We start from the raw sequence: 13,370 nt of genomic DNA, 5'->3' as shown, positions 1-13,370 counted from the left end.
TTACATTTTATGGCATTAATAACAGTTTTGACTTTGATCAGTAACATTGTGTAGATACAAACATTCAAAGCAGACATTTTAAACCTTCAATAGCTGTTCATACAAAATATGTTGCAAGTCGTCTTCCAACCTATTCATAGCAAAGAACCACACATTGAATTTCATACTTCAGACTGCTCCAGGACATTTAAAAAGGGGCCCAAAAGGAAATGTCAGACACTAGAAAAATTTTACTCACTTGCCACTGCTTAAAATAGTTGGAACTAATCTTAGATTTCACTTTACAACCACAAATGGCCAAAGAAAATTCAAACTATTCATACACTACAATAAGGATTTGAAATCAATCCTCAGACTCAAAACACAGACTCTTTGTAGCCTTTTTTTTTAAATCCCTGCTAAAGTTGTGTATCAGGATTTAAATTTCTATGATAGCAGGACTTTCATCCCACCATATTTCTAAGAAAATACATAGTTATTTTGTTAAACATTAATTGATTTGTATACAGCCTAAAGATATGTATTTAATTAGTCCGTAATAATAACACCCCAGTAACTTCTATAAACTCTTTGCTCCCAAACAACTCATCAAAAGGTTTGCTCTCTCATATAAGATTTATTTCCCAGTATGGTGACTTTAAAAGGCAGTTTCAAATAAGCAAAGTCAGTCAAGCAGCTGCAACTTTAAAGCAGCTATTTTACAACTGACAGCTGTTGTCTATATCTATCTTTTTTTCCAGACCAGCTAGTAAGTACCTGCTATATACTTTTTCCTTTGCTTAAACTGATATGGCCCTTCTCATGTGGTTTCTTAAGAATTCCCAAATTGTCCCTCTGAATACACAAAACCAGAGACCCTAGTGTCTGCTGCAGTGGCTAGCCCTGGGGACTGAGACCTCGGGGTCTTGAATTCTATTTCTCATGCTGGCACTGAGTCACTATGGGATCTTGGATGCGTCACTTAACTTCTTTGTCTGCCATATGTAGAATAGATGATAATTACTGCATCATTTCCAACATCCTCAGCCCCCTTAACACTCTTTTCTCCCACCCTCACTCGATTTTTGAATAATTCAGAGGTGAAACAGCATGTGTAGTAGTGGGAGGGTGTGAATCTTACCCCAACCAAGACGAAAGTAAAACCTGTGAAGCATAGTGTTATTATGTGCAGGAAATTATCTTGCTGATAATGGAAGGTAGAAAACTTAATTTCCAAACAGCTTTAGAAAAGAAAATGTATCCAACGGTTCTGACACTTAGAGCTGACACATTAGCAAACCAGATCTTTACAAATGCCCGAATCAGGGGAGAACCCTGCATGAGCCATTAGTGGAGGGGTAGGCAATGTTTTTTGACCAGAGTGCTGAAAAAAACACAATGTCTACCTTGGAAGGTGCTGAAGTGCCAACATGCTGGAGCCTGGAGCAGCTATTTACAGCCTCCCAGCTGCAGCCGGCCCATGGAGCCCATTCTGCTTGCAGCAGGGCTTGCAGCCTCCCAGCCACCTGCTGGGAGCAGCCTGGGCTCCGTGGCTGACAGCAGCTGCTTAGAGCCCAGGCTGGCAGTGGTGTGCTGAGCAAAATGGCCTTGCGTGCCATGCATGCCAAAGGTTGCTGACCCCTGCATTAGTGGAATCATCATGTCTTTAAGAAATATATTTTGATACAGGGCTGCTCCTGCTGCATAGATTTTTTTTTCCTACAATGGTCATGGAGAGGCTAACTGACCTATTGATATAAATGGCCACTGTTGTTCAGTCTCGTTATAAATTAAGAATAAGTGATTTCAGACGAATGATGCTCAAACTTTTGGCCCTGCAGACCAGACATGGAAATTTGCCCCTGGTCTGGATCCTGCAGATGGGGTCCAGAATGCTCCCCCAGCACCAAATGTCTGGACCAGGGCTGGCCCGTCCTATCCTGCAAAACCTGCTTCCACAGGGGGCCCAGCAGCCGAGGGGCCCCCTGCATCTGGCCACCCCTGGCTTCTTCGGCCGCTTGCCACCCCTTCCCCTGCTGACGCTGGCTTCTTTGCATCGGGGACCCCAAAACTATATTTTGCAGGGGGGCCCAAAAATTGTGGACCGGTCCTGGTCTGGATCCAGTGGGCAGGAAGTTGAACACTGCTTTACATGGCAATAAATTAAAATGCTTTGCAATTCCCATGAGTGACAGGCCTGAGTCACCTCTTATATACAGACTATCTGGGTAAGCCTAGATCTGAACTTTGCAACTGAGTCTCATCTCTAATTAACACAATATATACGCTTCCTACACTCCACATTCACAGACCTGACATGGCTAAAAAGTCCTCTATAATTGGCCTGTCGTTAATAACTACCCCCAAGAAGCCAACTGATAAGAGCCTGTGGGCTGTGACATCCTTTAGGCACCAGAATCCTGGGAGTGGGTGGGTAGCCATAGAAAAAGCTTCTATTTTTGAAATCAGCCTTCTTATTGGAAAGCAAGATTAAGAGTTACTCTTTAAATAGGCCTTGGCTTCATCAAGGAATCAGAGCCAGATGTTTACCTAGGAAACCACTTGAGATTATATTGTAATTACTTTTAAGAATAGTTAAAGGAATGTCAGGGGGGTCAGAGCCAAGCTCGCTCTCAAAAAAGGAAATACTAGAATTACAGTTGCTCACGAAACCTTAATTCTCCCCTCTGCGCACACACATAAGCAAACAGTCTGTAATTACACAGACGTAAAAGCATCCACTAAGTTTGGATGCCCAGCTCGAGGCACCTGGGGCATTATTATTCAGAGCCCTTAATGCGTATGTAGCACTTTCAGGATTCAAAGCATTGCACCTATATTAACTATTTAATCTTCTGAGCATTCCTGGGACCTGGCTAGAAAAAGAGAGGAGGAAAAAGGGCAGGGACTTGCCCAGAGCTCTCTATCCACAGCTACAAGCTTCCCCTGCTTCACCAAATCAAGTTGGTCCTCCAGGGCTTTCACAACCTAGATGTGTTTCAGCTGTCGGTTTGCACCCATTTCTCAGCTTCTCATGTGAGCAGTGTTCTCAGGAAGGCTCCTCCCTTTCTCTTTTCATCCCTCCTCCCTGAGCATGCTCAAATGACACCTGCACCCGCCTCCCCAGCCCACCCTGGACATCCCTCGTGCCCGCAGACGAAGGACGCTTCAGGCGACTAAACCCACCATAAAGCCCCCTGTGCCAACCCGCTCGGTCCCACGCATGCGCACTGGCAGTGTCAGGAGCCGACTGGCGAGGCCGCGCCTGCGCCCGGCGCACACTCCCTGGGGGCTCAGACTACGCATGCGCGTGGGCGGGGCGCGCGGCCCTGACAGCGCGAGGCCTGTCGGGCGGTGCTTCTCGCGAGACTTGGCGGTAGCGGAAGCCAGGCGGCGGCGGCGGCGGGAGGGGCAGCCGGGAGAGGCAGCGTCACGGGGCCGCTCGGAGCGGAGCGGAGCTCCAGCGCCACACGGTGAGGGCGGGCCGGGCCGGGCCGGGCGGGCCGGGACAGGACCTGGGGGCAGCGCGGGGCCGCTCCACGGGTGGGGCCGGGCGCTGCGCCCCGGGGCCGGGGGGGGCCTTTGTGCCGCGCGTCCTGGTGGAGCTCCGCTCCTCGCCTCGCGGGACCGGGAGGTGGCACCTGAGCAGAGGCCTGGGGGGTGGGCCGGGCTGAGCTGGGCCGGGCCGGGCCGGGGCGTGCACAGGCAGGGCGACGGGGTCTCCGGCTCCGCACTTCGGGGGCCCCTTGGGTTCAGCCCCGTTAGCTGTGCAAACACGAGTCAACCGTGCCCAGACTTCAGACCCGCATCCCAGTGGGTGACCCACGCTTTGCCCTGCTGCGGGCTCTCCGAGGCCTCTCGTCCTGCAGTCCAAACAAGAGCGAAACTCCTCTTCTGGGGACTGCTTTGGGTGTGAAAGGGTTGAGAAGCACCGAGGTGTCGTTCCTCCCTCTCTCCACCCCGCACGTTCCCCTTTTTCTGATGTAAGCCATTACGTTTATAATAGTGTATAGATGCTTATGTGCTTGTGTGATAAACGCGATTCGTGTGATAAACCTGGGGACTCTGAATAAGAAGCCACAGCCTTAAAAAAACAACTCCCCCCCCCCCCCCCCATCTTGACCTGATGTGATCTTTCTGTGTTCATTGCAACAGAAGAATTGCTCTAGTGTTTTCCCCATAGTCAAAAATGGAGTGAAAACCAAGAGCTGGCATTTTCCAAGGGCCGCCTGGAGCCTGACAAAGGGTGCCTTGAGTCTAAAAAGGTTAAGGACCGCTGATTTGGAGCCAGGGAATACTGTTTGGAAAATCAGGGTTAGGAAACACTTCTCCTTTCTTTTATGAATAAATTGCTACCCATATTCGCTTGCTCCTAAGTTAACTTCTTGGCATCCAATACTTTGCCCAAAACAAATGGTCTTTGGGTTATTTTTTTATCGTCTCTTAAGAAGGTGACATCATCTTGCATTAAAGCCTTTCACAATAGTAGCAGATTCCGAAATAGAACTCTTGTATTAGATTTTAAAAAGTCATTCCCGTATGAAAGAAAGTGGCAGCTAGAAAGTAGCGGTCTTGGTAAAACCAAAGCAGTTGTTCCCTGATAAGGTGATCGTGTTCCTAACAAGGCCTGGCCAAAGAATATTGAATATTGGGAAACACCCCAGAGGCTGAAAGTCTGGTGTTGATTGTTTCTTGACTTGTTTTTGAGCCAGCCACATTTGGCCCAGTGGAAGTACAAAATGAAGGATGAGAATTGCGGAATTGTTGATAGGTTGGGGTATAATTTCTGATTCTGGCTGTCCCTGTTTTTACTTGTTTTCAAGTTGAATTTGCACCATGCTATACATGCTGTACTCACTTACATAGGCAGCTCGGACCAGTGCATGGGCTTGCTACATTGACTTCTTTCAGTCTGCCTTCCTTTGTTTGCAGCCCCTCTTATTTTTGTCTTCCAGATGACAAAACCTATGCTGTTCATTGGAACACGGGATGCACTCCTCACTGCCACTGAACCTTTCTTTCTTCTGTTACTCCCACCCTCCAAAGCTATCTGTTCTTCTCTTTCTGCCCTTGCCTCTCTTTTTCCAGGACAGCAAGAGTGCAGAGTTAAATCAAGAGAGCCCTCATTTACTGATGGAAGCCATATCAAAATAGTCTTCATCCCCTGTGTATTTGTGAAATCTCAGGAAAAGGGGTCATAGGAATTGTGATTTATGGTGGACAGCAGGAGCTGGTGCATTACAAATACTTGCATTCTGTCTCAAATTTAAACTCTGTGCTATTAAATGAAAAGTTACCCAGGTTGTGCACTTGGTGCTTTCTTCTTTTCCCCTCCCATTGTTTTTTGTTTGTTTTTTTTTAAACAAGTGAACACCATGCATTAAACTGAATGTGAGAGTTAAGAACCATACCAGTTTCTTCTGAGATATCTTAGTTGCTTCTCTAGTCAATCCTTCATTCTTGTAACCTGTATTCTTATTTTGGGTGTGTGTATCTTACCTTATCTGTCTGCCTGGAGAGTTAAAATATACTCTGTAAAATGGCCTCTTTAATTGCTGTACCAGTCTTAATCTGAAATAAGTACTTGCAACTTCACTTAGAGTGGGCAGTGTGGCAAAGGACTAGCACAAGCCACTTCCTACGCAAGACAGACTTTCTCACTGTACTGGGTTTATTTTTTCTTTTGAATTATTTTCCCGATTCAGTTTGTTTGTCAAAGGTGTTTGGCAGTCCCACTTCCTTAATTAGGTTGTTTACCTGTGCTGCTATGTGTTTTTTGTTGTGCAAGATATTACCAACAATACACTGTACTGATAAGAGTAGTACATAGCTAAAGCTTTCTGAGCAGTTTAAATTGTATGATACATGTTCCTGATTTTGTTTTCCTTTCCTTAGCTGACATCAGCTATATAATAATTTAAATAGAAATATGTATGTGTGTATGTAGCCTGGATACCTGAACTTCAGTGACATTTTGCCAACAATTAAGAATGTTACATAGCAAAAGCTTGCTCTCCTAGGCAAGTATTGCTAATTAGTGTGGTTACCTAAAAACCTAATTCTTTTAAGTACTGAAGATCAAAATAAAGGTGGTGTCTTTGCGCTTGTTAGATTTAAATAAATCTCTACAAAGACTGTCTTTTCATCTTGTACCTTGTGAAAAAAGTTGTTTGCTTGGTAGGAAACTTGCTAGTTCAGGGTATCAGCAAAATGGTTCTTGGAAACATTGCACTATCTTTTTTTTCTAAGAACCTTGTGTTTTTACATTTTGTAACAGAGTTTTCCCCTATACTACACAAGCACCTTGAGCAATGATGTACCTCCAGGAAATATTTACTCATAGGTTTTGTATCTTTTGTTTAAAAAATTGAAGACATTTATTGAAGATTGCTAGTGTATCATTAGGGTTGCATAATTAAATTTTGAATTCCTAAAGTAATTTTAAGCTTTTGACAGAACTAGCCTTTTGCTGTATAGTACATTTTGACTATATGGTGGGATATTTTTAAAACATAATATTTTTAGGTGTGTATTTAAGAAAAGTAAGAATAAAGTCCAGTACATTTATAACATTGCCAAGTAAATGTTGCAGTTATCTTTAACAGGAATGGAAGCATTATATCTTAATATTGCTATTTGAAATGTATGCCACAAAATATAGGCTATGCTAGCAATGTGGCAGAGTTAACGTGAAGGTTTGCATTTTCCAGCTTGAGGTCAAAATTAAGTGTTTCATAATAACTGTGCAACTGTAACAGCATTACCATCAGCTCTTTCTTTTACCATTAAGAGCTATCGTTCGGCAAAGAAGCCAAGGATTGAAAGGGCTTGGAGACCCTCCCAAATGCTAGAATGTAGTCTTTATAGTCCGGAGTTCATTGAAGTATGTTTGGTGGGGATGGTTGCATGGCTACTGCCTGTGCTTTCTCTGCATGTCAGCGCAGAGCAGAACATGGCAACAGCAAATATTAATCTGGCCTTTGGCACCAAAGGTAACACTTTAAACATCTTTCTTTAGGCATAATGAAAGCTGCCTAAGGCATTTGCAGTGAAGAAAGTTTCCATCTCTAATAAATATTAAAATCTTACCCCTCTGCTTCTCTCTCCCACTAACCTCAGTATGTTTGACAGGTAGTTTAGTTAACTTGATGAGGGGAACTAAAGTGGAATCTCATTGGGCCCCTGGCACCTTTCATCAACTTTGATGTCTCTTGATTATTCCTTGCAGAAGAACTAAAGACTGCACCAGTGCAAAGGTTTGCCATAGTTGCTCCTTCCCTGATCAACAGATACTGTAAATATCTGTTTCCATTCTTCCAGGCTGCTGATTGAGGAAATATCAGTGCTACTATCTGCCTCTAGTTTTGTGAGGCTTTGTGGAAAGGAAACGGAAGATTGATTGCAATACACAGCACATAAGCATGTTTTATTGTTTCACTGCAATTATATTGCACTGTTTGCTAAATGAGAAAATAATATTGCCATCTGGTCTGTTTGCATGCCCAGTGGTTCCATGGCTGTATCTCCCATGGTGGGTCTGGCTGGTCAAATCCCAAGGGCAGCTTGTTTCCATGTCTGCCTCGCTGCTTCTTGGAGGGGAGGATCTTCTTAAGTTCATGCACTTCGAGGTGGTTTCTGTTCTCTAACCAAAGGAACTGAATTAAAAAGGGGTGGGTTAACTGATATGTATCAGACCTCTTGGCTTGCAAATATTGGCGCTGCAGTGTTGTGTGAACTGGGCCTCAATGGGTTTTGAATCTAATGGATATGGTCGTAGACATTATGCTGGTTCCTTGGCTCCTCTGCCATCAGATGAACCTGGAGAGTGTTAAACTGGGCCTGTTAGTTGGTGTCTCTGATTCCAGGGTTCCTCTAGTTAGAAGAAGGCAACTATTCATGAAAAGAGAAACACATCTCGATGGCATGTCATATTTGGGGTTGTTGACTCTACTCCTCCCCCCCCCTTCCCAGTTAGGAACTGGGCTGGCTACACCTACAGAGAACCTCCCATTTTATACACTCCTGGCTTAAATCTATGCTCCAAATTGTATTGCAAGTGCATGACTAGCATGTGCACACATTTTTGTTTTGCACATGTTGTTTCTGGATAGGTTATTTATTTATTTATTTATTTTTTAAATACATTTCTATTCCAGCAAGGGGCCTAAGTGAAGAAGCACTTAGGCTAGCAAAGAACAAATGCTTTTGCTGGTTCAGCTCATTCAGGGAACCAGTGTAAACCATGCTGCCAGTAACACCCTTTTTTTACCATGACAATCTTCAGCTCTGCTGGGAGGGTTTGCAGCACTGCTCTATGGGCAGATCTGCTGGAAACCAGGGTCTTTTGGTTGGGAGATAAGAGGCTGCACTATAGACCCCCTCAGCCTGCCTGTCCTGCCCCCTTTGCAAAGCGAGAGTGGGTTTGAAAAACAAGAGCCTGTGCCTCTCTCTTTTGACTCAGTAGGTGGCTCTGCTGCCATGCCAGGGAGGGCAGAGCAAGCCGGGGAGCAACTTAACAGGCGGAGGCGAAAGAAGCAGGTGGCTGGTGGAGGGACTGGGGGATTGAGAGCAGGTCTTGGGGGTGGGGGGTTGTTTTGGCCGAAGGGAGAGAAGCTGCTGCCCTGCATCAGAGTGAAGATTGCAGCTGGGCAGGGGGTGATCCCGGGGCCCGGAGCAGAAAGAGGAAGCTGGGGCCGGGCCAGGAGGAGGGAGGCAGTGGGCGCGGCCCCCACCGCACCCCCTTAATGGGCTGTCTCCTCCCCTCCCTTCCCTAGGGCTGATTGTCCCTCGCCGTCCCCCGTATGTGAGAGCAGGAGTCGGAGCCGGAGCAGCTGCCGCCGCCGGGCCAAGCCGGGAGCCCCCGGAGGAGGAGCGGAGCTTCCTTCCCTGCGAGCGCCGAGCTGCCCAGCATGGAAGCCATCGCCAAGTACGACTTCAAAGCCACAGCGGATGACGAGCTCAGCTTCAAACGCGGGGATATCCTCAAGGTAAGTGCTGGGCTGCCGGGATCTCCCTGCTGCTCTCTCTTTCTCTCCTATTGCAGGAGGCCCAGCTCTGGCTCCTTGCTGGCTCAGAGCATCTTCTCCGAGTGTTAGGACATCACTGGGAGCAGGCATGAAGATGTGAAGGGGGGGTTTATGAATGGGATTCCTTTATTCGAGAGAAACCATTTAAGTCATCAAGACCAATTTAACATGCATTTCCTCCTCCTCCTCCTCCTGCCAAAGCCTCTTGCATCAAAGAACAGCGATTAGATTATTCCTTGGGAGATAGTCTTCTCGCATTAGGCTTTCAGATACAGTATTGCTGCTGAGTTCTGTCTTCAGGCTTCATGACTGTAAGCCTGTAACGCTGAATATTTAATGGACCTGTGGAGAGGGCTGCGATTGCTTGGGGTGCATTAGAGGAATGTTGGCCTGGAGAGATCTCGATATATCAAGGGCTTTTGTGTCAGCAGCATAAAGGAATGTGTTTATTGAAAAACGTTTGTATGCCTAAAAGTGTGGGGAAAAAAATCCAGAAAGAGCTGATCTTGTATCAAACAAAGCTGGATATTTATTTTGTAATGTGTTTAGAGTCCGTGTTTTTAATTTTTCAGTGAACATAATAAAATAGGCTTTTGAAGTATACTTTTTCTGAATAATTAAAAAGAGCTAGGTCATGTCACGTGCATCTCTCTCTCATATCTATATCAATATATAGATATATCAGTATCTATCTAGCTATTTATAGATGCACACAATGTTTTTCTGTTGTCAAATATTTTATGTTTGCTACCTCTCTTAAACAGTAACATGTATCCTATTTCTGACAGTGTGAAGCAGTTGAGTTGAAGCAGTTAAATCTATCTTTTTTTGACACCCCAATTTTTTTACTCTCCAAAATTACCTTGATACAGAAAATTTTGAACTAAAACATACTCTCACTAAGCTCCCTACCCCACAAAGGCTTAAGCCTCTAAGTAATTGTGTGCCTGGGAATCATCTTCATGATACTGAGTAGCACTGCCTGTATGAATAAAATCATATATGTGCTTAAGTTTTTGCATGATGGGGGCATATTATGGAAATGCATTCAAGAAGTGGTGAAGGGTAGTGTCACATACAGACAAACTTTGGGGGATTCTTAAGTAACTGGTATTTACATAATAACCATCTCATCACGGTGGCTGAATAACTTGAATGCTTTTCTATTTTCACATAAGCCCTGATATTTTTGCTGTTACTAGTTAGTGGTATGAGCTGAAATTTAGTATATGGTATTTCCAGTCTCTTGCCTGTTTCCAGTGGGGAGGATGAGAGGAAGGGATGACTGATTTTAATTCAAAGTATGATTTCTACTAACGCATCCCATTTTGACTTTGTTGCCTTGCAGTCAGGTAAATGGATGACTTGGACATTTTAACATAAGTAAATCTGTTCCTTTCCACTTGCAACATGTCTCTTCCTCACAGTTGGCATTAGAATATACACTAAAAATGACACGTCTTAATGATATTTACACAAGCTACTGGAATAGTTTCACCTGATATTTTTACACCCAAGTTTAAGACCGTGTCAACTTTAACTTTCTTAGATGCAAGTGTAAATTATCTGATTTTTTTACATGCATACATTGTCCATAATTTTGACCTTTTACTAACCTGAGTTTTTTAGTTTGTATAGGTAACTTACCTCAGCTTCATGAGTTGTTTGAACTAGAATACCTCAATGGTCCTCTTGCAGAAAGTACTGAACAGGAAGGACTACTGGTCTCTGTACATTTACAGTACTTAAATATCTTTAGTTTGAAATGTACATTTGGTTATTTTAGCCTGGCTCAATCTAGGTGTTTTTGTAAGTGGCTTGAAGGATGGCTGGTATAGAGAGTTGACATTTATTTGGAAAAGTGTTTATCCTTGTAAGAAAGCACCACTGGGAAGAGATTGAACAGGAGTTTTTAGGGTTGGGTTTTATTTTGCTTAGGGTTATGCAGGCGCTAAAAACCCTAGCATCTGTATTGCAACTACCAGCAATGATACAGCTTCACTGAGGAAAAGTGCTGGTGTAGACAAGGCTCAAGGACTTGTATATCTTTGCACAATGACACAATGGTGTCTTACATGTGTTGCTACTATGTGTTGTGCTTTTGGTGGAATATGGCTACTGTATCTTCTAGTATAGGAAAGGCTTTAGTTGACAATCTTTGCAGTTTTCAGTCTGTAGGATGAAGCTATGTGACCAGGAACAGTGTGGCCTTGATCATTCAGGTGTAGAAGAAATTGTGAACTTTTGAGTAAAGAAATCTTGCTGTATCTTTGTCCTAAGAAATGTATTTTTCAGTTTAATTTTTATTACATAAAGAGAAACGAGCAATACTTTTTTTTACTATTTCCTTTTATCTGAGGTTTTGAAATTAAGAGTTGAATTGATTAACAGTGGGGGGGCGACTACATTTATTTCACAGATGAGAAAACTGGAGTGCAGAGACATTTATTATGTTTATACTGCTACTTAGGGCTATGTAAAGGAAGTCCACAAAGCCCCTACCAGCTGACTCTACACTGAATCACTAATTTTGACCCCTAGTGACCATCTAGTTTGGCCTCAGAAGCTTTTCTGGACTTTAGGGTCTGAACTGAAGTGCTTGCCACCTAGTTTGAAGCTCCTTGAAGCATATCTGAGATTAGCCTGGGTGCTATAGGCCACAATCATGAGAAGTCCAACAGCCGTCCCACAATTTCCTGTTCCTGGCTGCTGGCCCTTCTGCACCCCACTTCCTGTCCCTCCTTCCTGCAAATGGAGACAAGCACAAAGAGAGGCTGATTCCTAAAAAGGCTGTATTCAAGGAACAGGAAATGCAATGTGGACTGCTCTGACACAAGTCACAATATAAGATAGCAACAGGTAGGGGTGGCTCATGTGACCTAAACTGTCTGTTAGTGACCCTTAGGGATGACCCTAAATATCTACTGCAGCTTGCTTAAAGTCACAGCTAAAACTAATGGCAAATGAAGGGGCAGGACATAGGAGTCATGTTTCCTACCCCACAGTTTTGACAGTAAAAACTTCCAAGAGCCACAAAGAAAATAATTCTTAGTTACCAGGAGCTGTGACAGATGATATAGTTCATTTTATTCAGAACAGGAAGCATTTGTGACACATCTGGAGTGAGCTAGATGTTGAAAATGGTGAACACATTTGGGTTGTGGAAGTTAAGTTATGATGAGCACAGTCACTCTACTTGGTTAGCACTTCCCTCTTGCTTAAGAAATCTCTTGGAATCCCACCTGCTTGTGATAGGTCTCACAGGGATCTCTCCTATAAACCAAATCAATACTAGGTGCATATAAATGGGCAAACTGCTAAGTGGAATGAACCAGAATACTTGATACAAGCATGCAGTCCCAGGATCAGGTATTCTTTGGATGTCTGTGCTGAACAACATTGGGTATTATCTATTCTTAACAACCCCGTTTTACTGCACCTTCCATGTCTAGCTATATTTAATCCCTATCTTGAAGCAATGGTGGGCATATAATTTTTTGTTATGGAATGCATGAGTTCATGTTTTTTTTTGTTTGCTTGTTTTAATGTACAGAGAGCTCTTATAAATCTTTGTACCATGTTAAGGCACAGAACTACGTTTAAAACATTTAATTACCACAACTTATCTTCTCTGTGGGGAGCGCAGGGATAGATGCATGCTGTCTGACTCCATCTGATTTTAGCAGATAACTTGCCTATGATGTCATGGTGCCATTACTGCGGCATACCCACATATTCCAATCCTGACTGAATAGCATTTGAAATGTAGCCATTAAGCTGCTTGTTAGTAATCTTGTGGCTGTACTCCAAAAGTGAGTGAAGATAGCTGACCCTTGACTCACAACTCTGCAGAACAGCTGAGTGAAGAGGAAGAGTGCTTGGCCTTTTTTGTGAGCACTGAAATAAAAGCTGCTTCTACGATTGTGCAACCCTGGCAGAACACTGGATTCTCAAGTCTTTTGTCTAGTAGTTCTGCAACAGTGTATAGCATGACTGTGCAAAAGATGAAAGTAGTTATCTCCTCTTATATCTGAATCAACTCAGTCTCTTTTTGCAGTATCCTTCCTCAGAAGGAAAGGATGCTGTTTTCACTCTGCATCCATTCATTGTTGATTGCTATCTATTTCTGCATGATATTGCTTGTGACTGTGTGTAAGACCACCTTTCTGTTTGTATGCTTGATCTTGCATATGTTGGGAAGGAAAAAGTGTTAGTAAAGAGTGCCTTTAGAAGAAGAAGAGAACTAGATGATTTGCATCCTCCAAAAAGAGCCTGCATTCAGATGAAGGTGCCACCGACCTCCAAAAGCATTAGTCTGGGTCTTTCACACTTAGAGTGTTAGGTACTTGTCATGATGCATTCAGA

General features: G+C 43.8%; 1 protein-coding gene across 1 annotated transcript in view; it reads left to right on the top strand.

The window, feature by feature from the left end:
- Positions 1-3,341: 3,341 nt before the first annotated feature.
- Positions 3,342-13,370, top strand: part of GRB2 (growth factor receptor bound protein 2) — a 64,667-nt gene continuing 54,638 nt past the window's right edge. The window contains exons 1-2 of the mRNA XM_014601932.3: positions 3,342-3,452; positions 8,754-8,966. Of these exons, the coding sequence (XP_014457418.1) occupies positions 8,889-8,966 (78 nt within the window). The 5' untranslated portion in view covers positions 3,342-3,452; positions 8,754-8,888. The remainder of the gene's footprint in view (positions 3,453-8,753; positions 8,967-13,370) is intronic.

Source organism: Alligator mississippiensis, chromosome 8, assembly GCF_030867095.1.
Source record: "Alligator mississippiensis isolate rAllMis1 chromosome 8, rAllMis1, whole genome shotgun sequence".
Classification (NCBI taxonomy): Eukaryota; Metazoa; Chordata; order Crocodylia; family Alligatoridae; genus Alligator; species Alligator mississippiensis.
The sequence above is the reverse complement of the archived record's forward strand: the minus strand, read 5'-3'. Positions and strand labels throughout refer to the sequence as shown.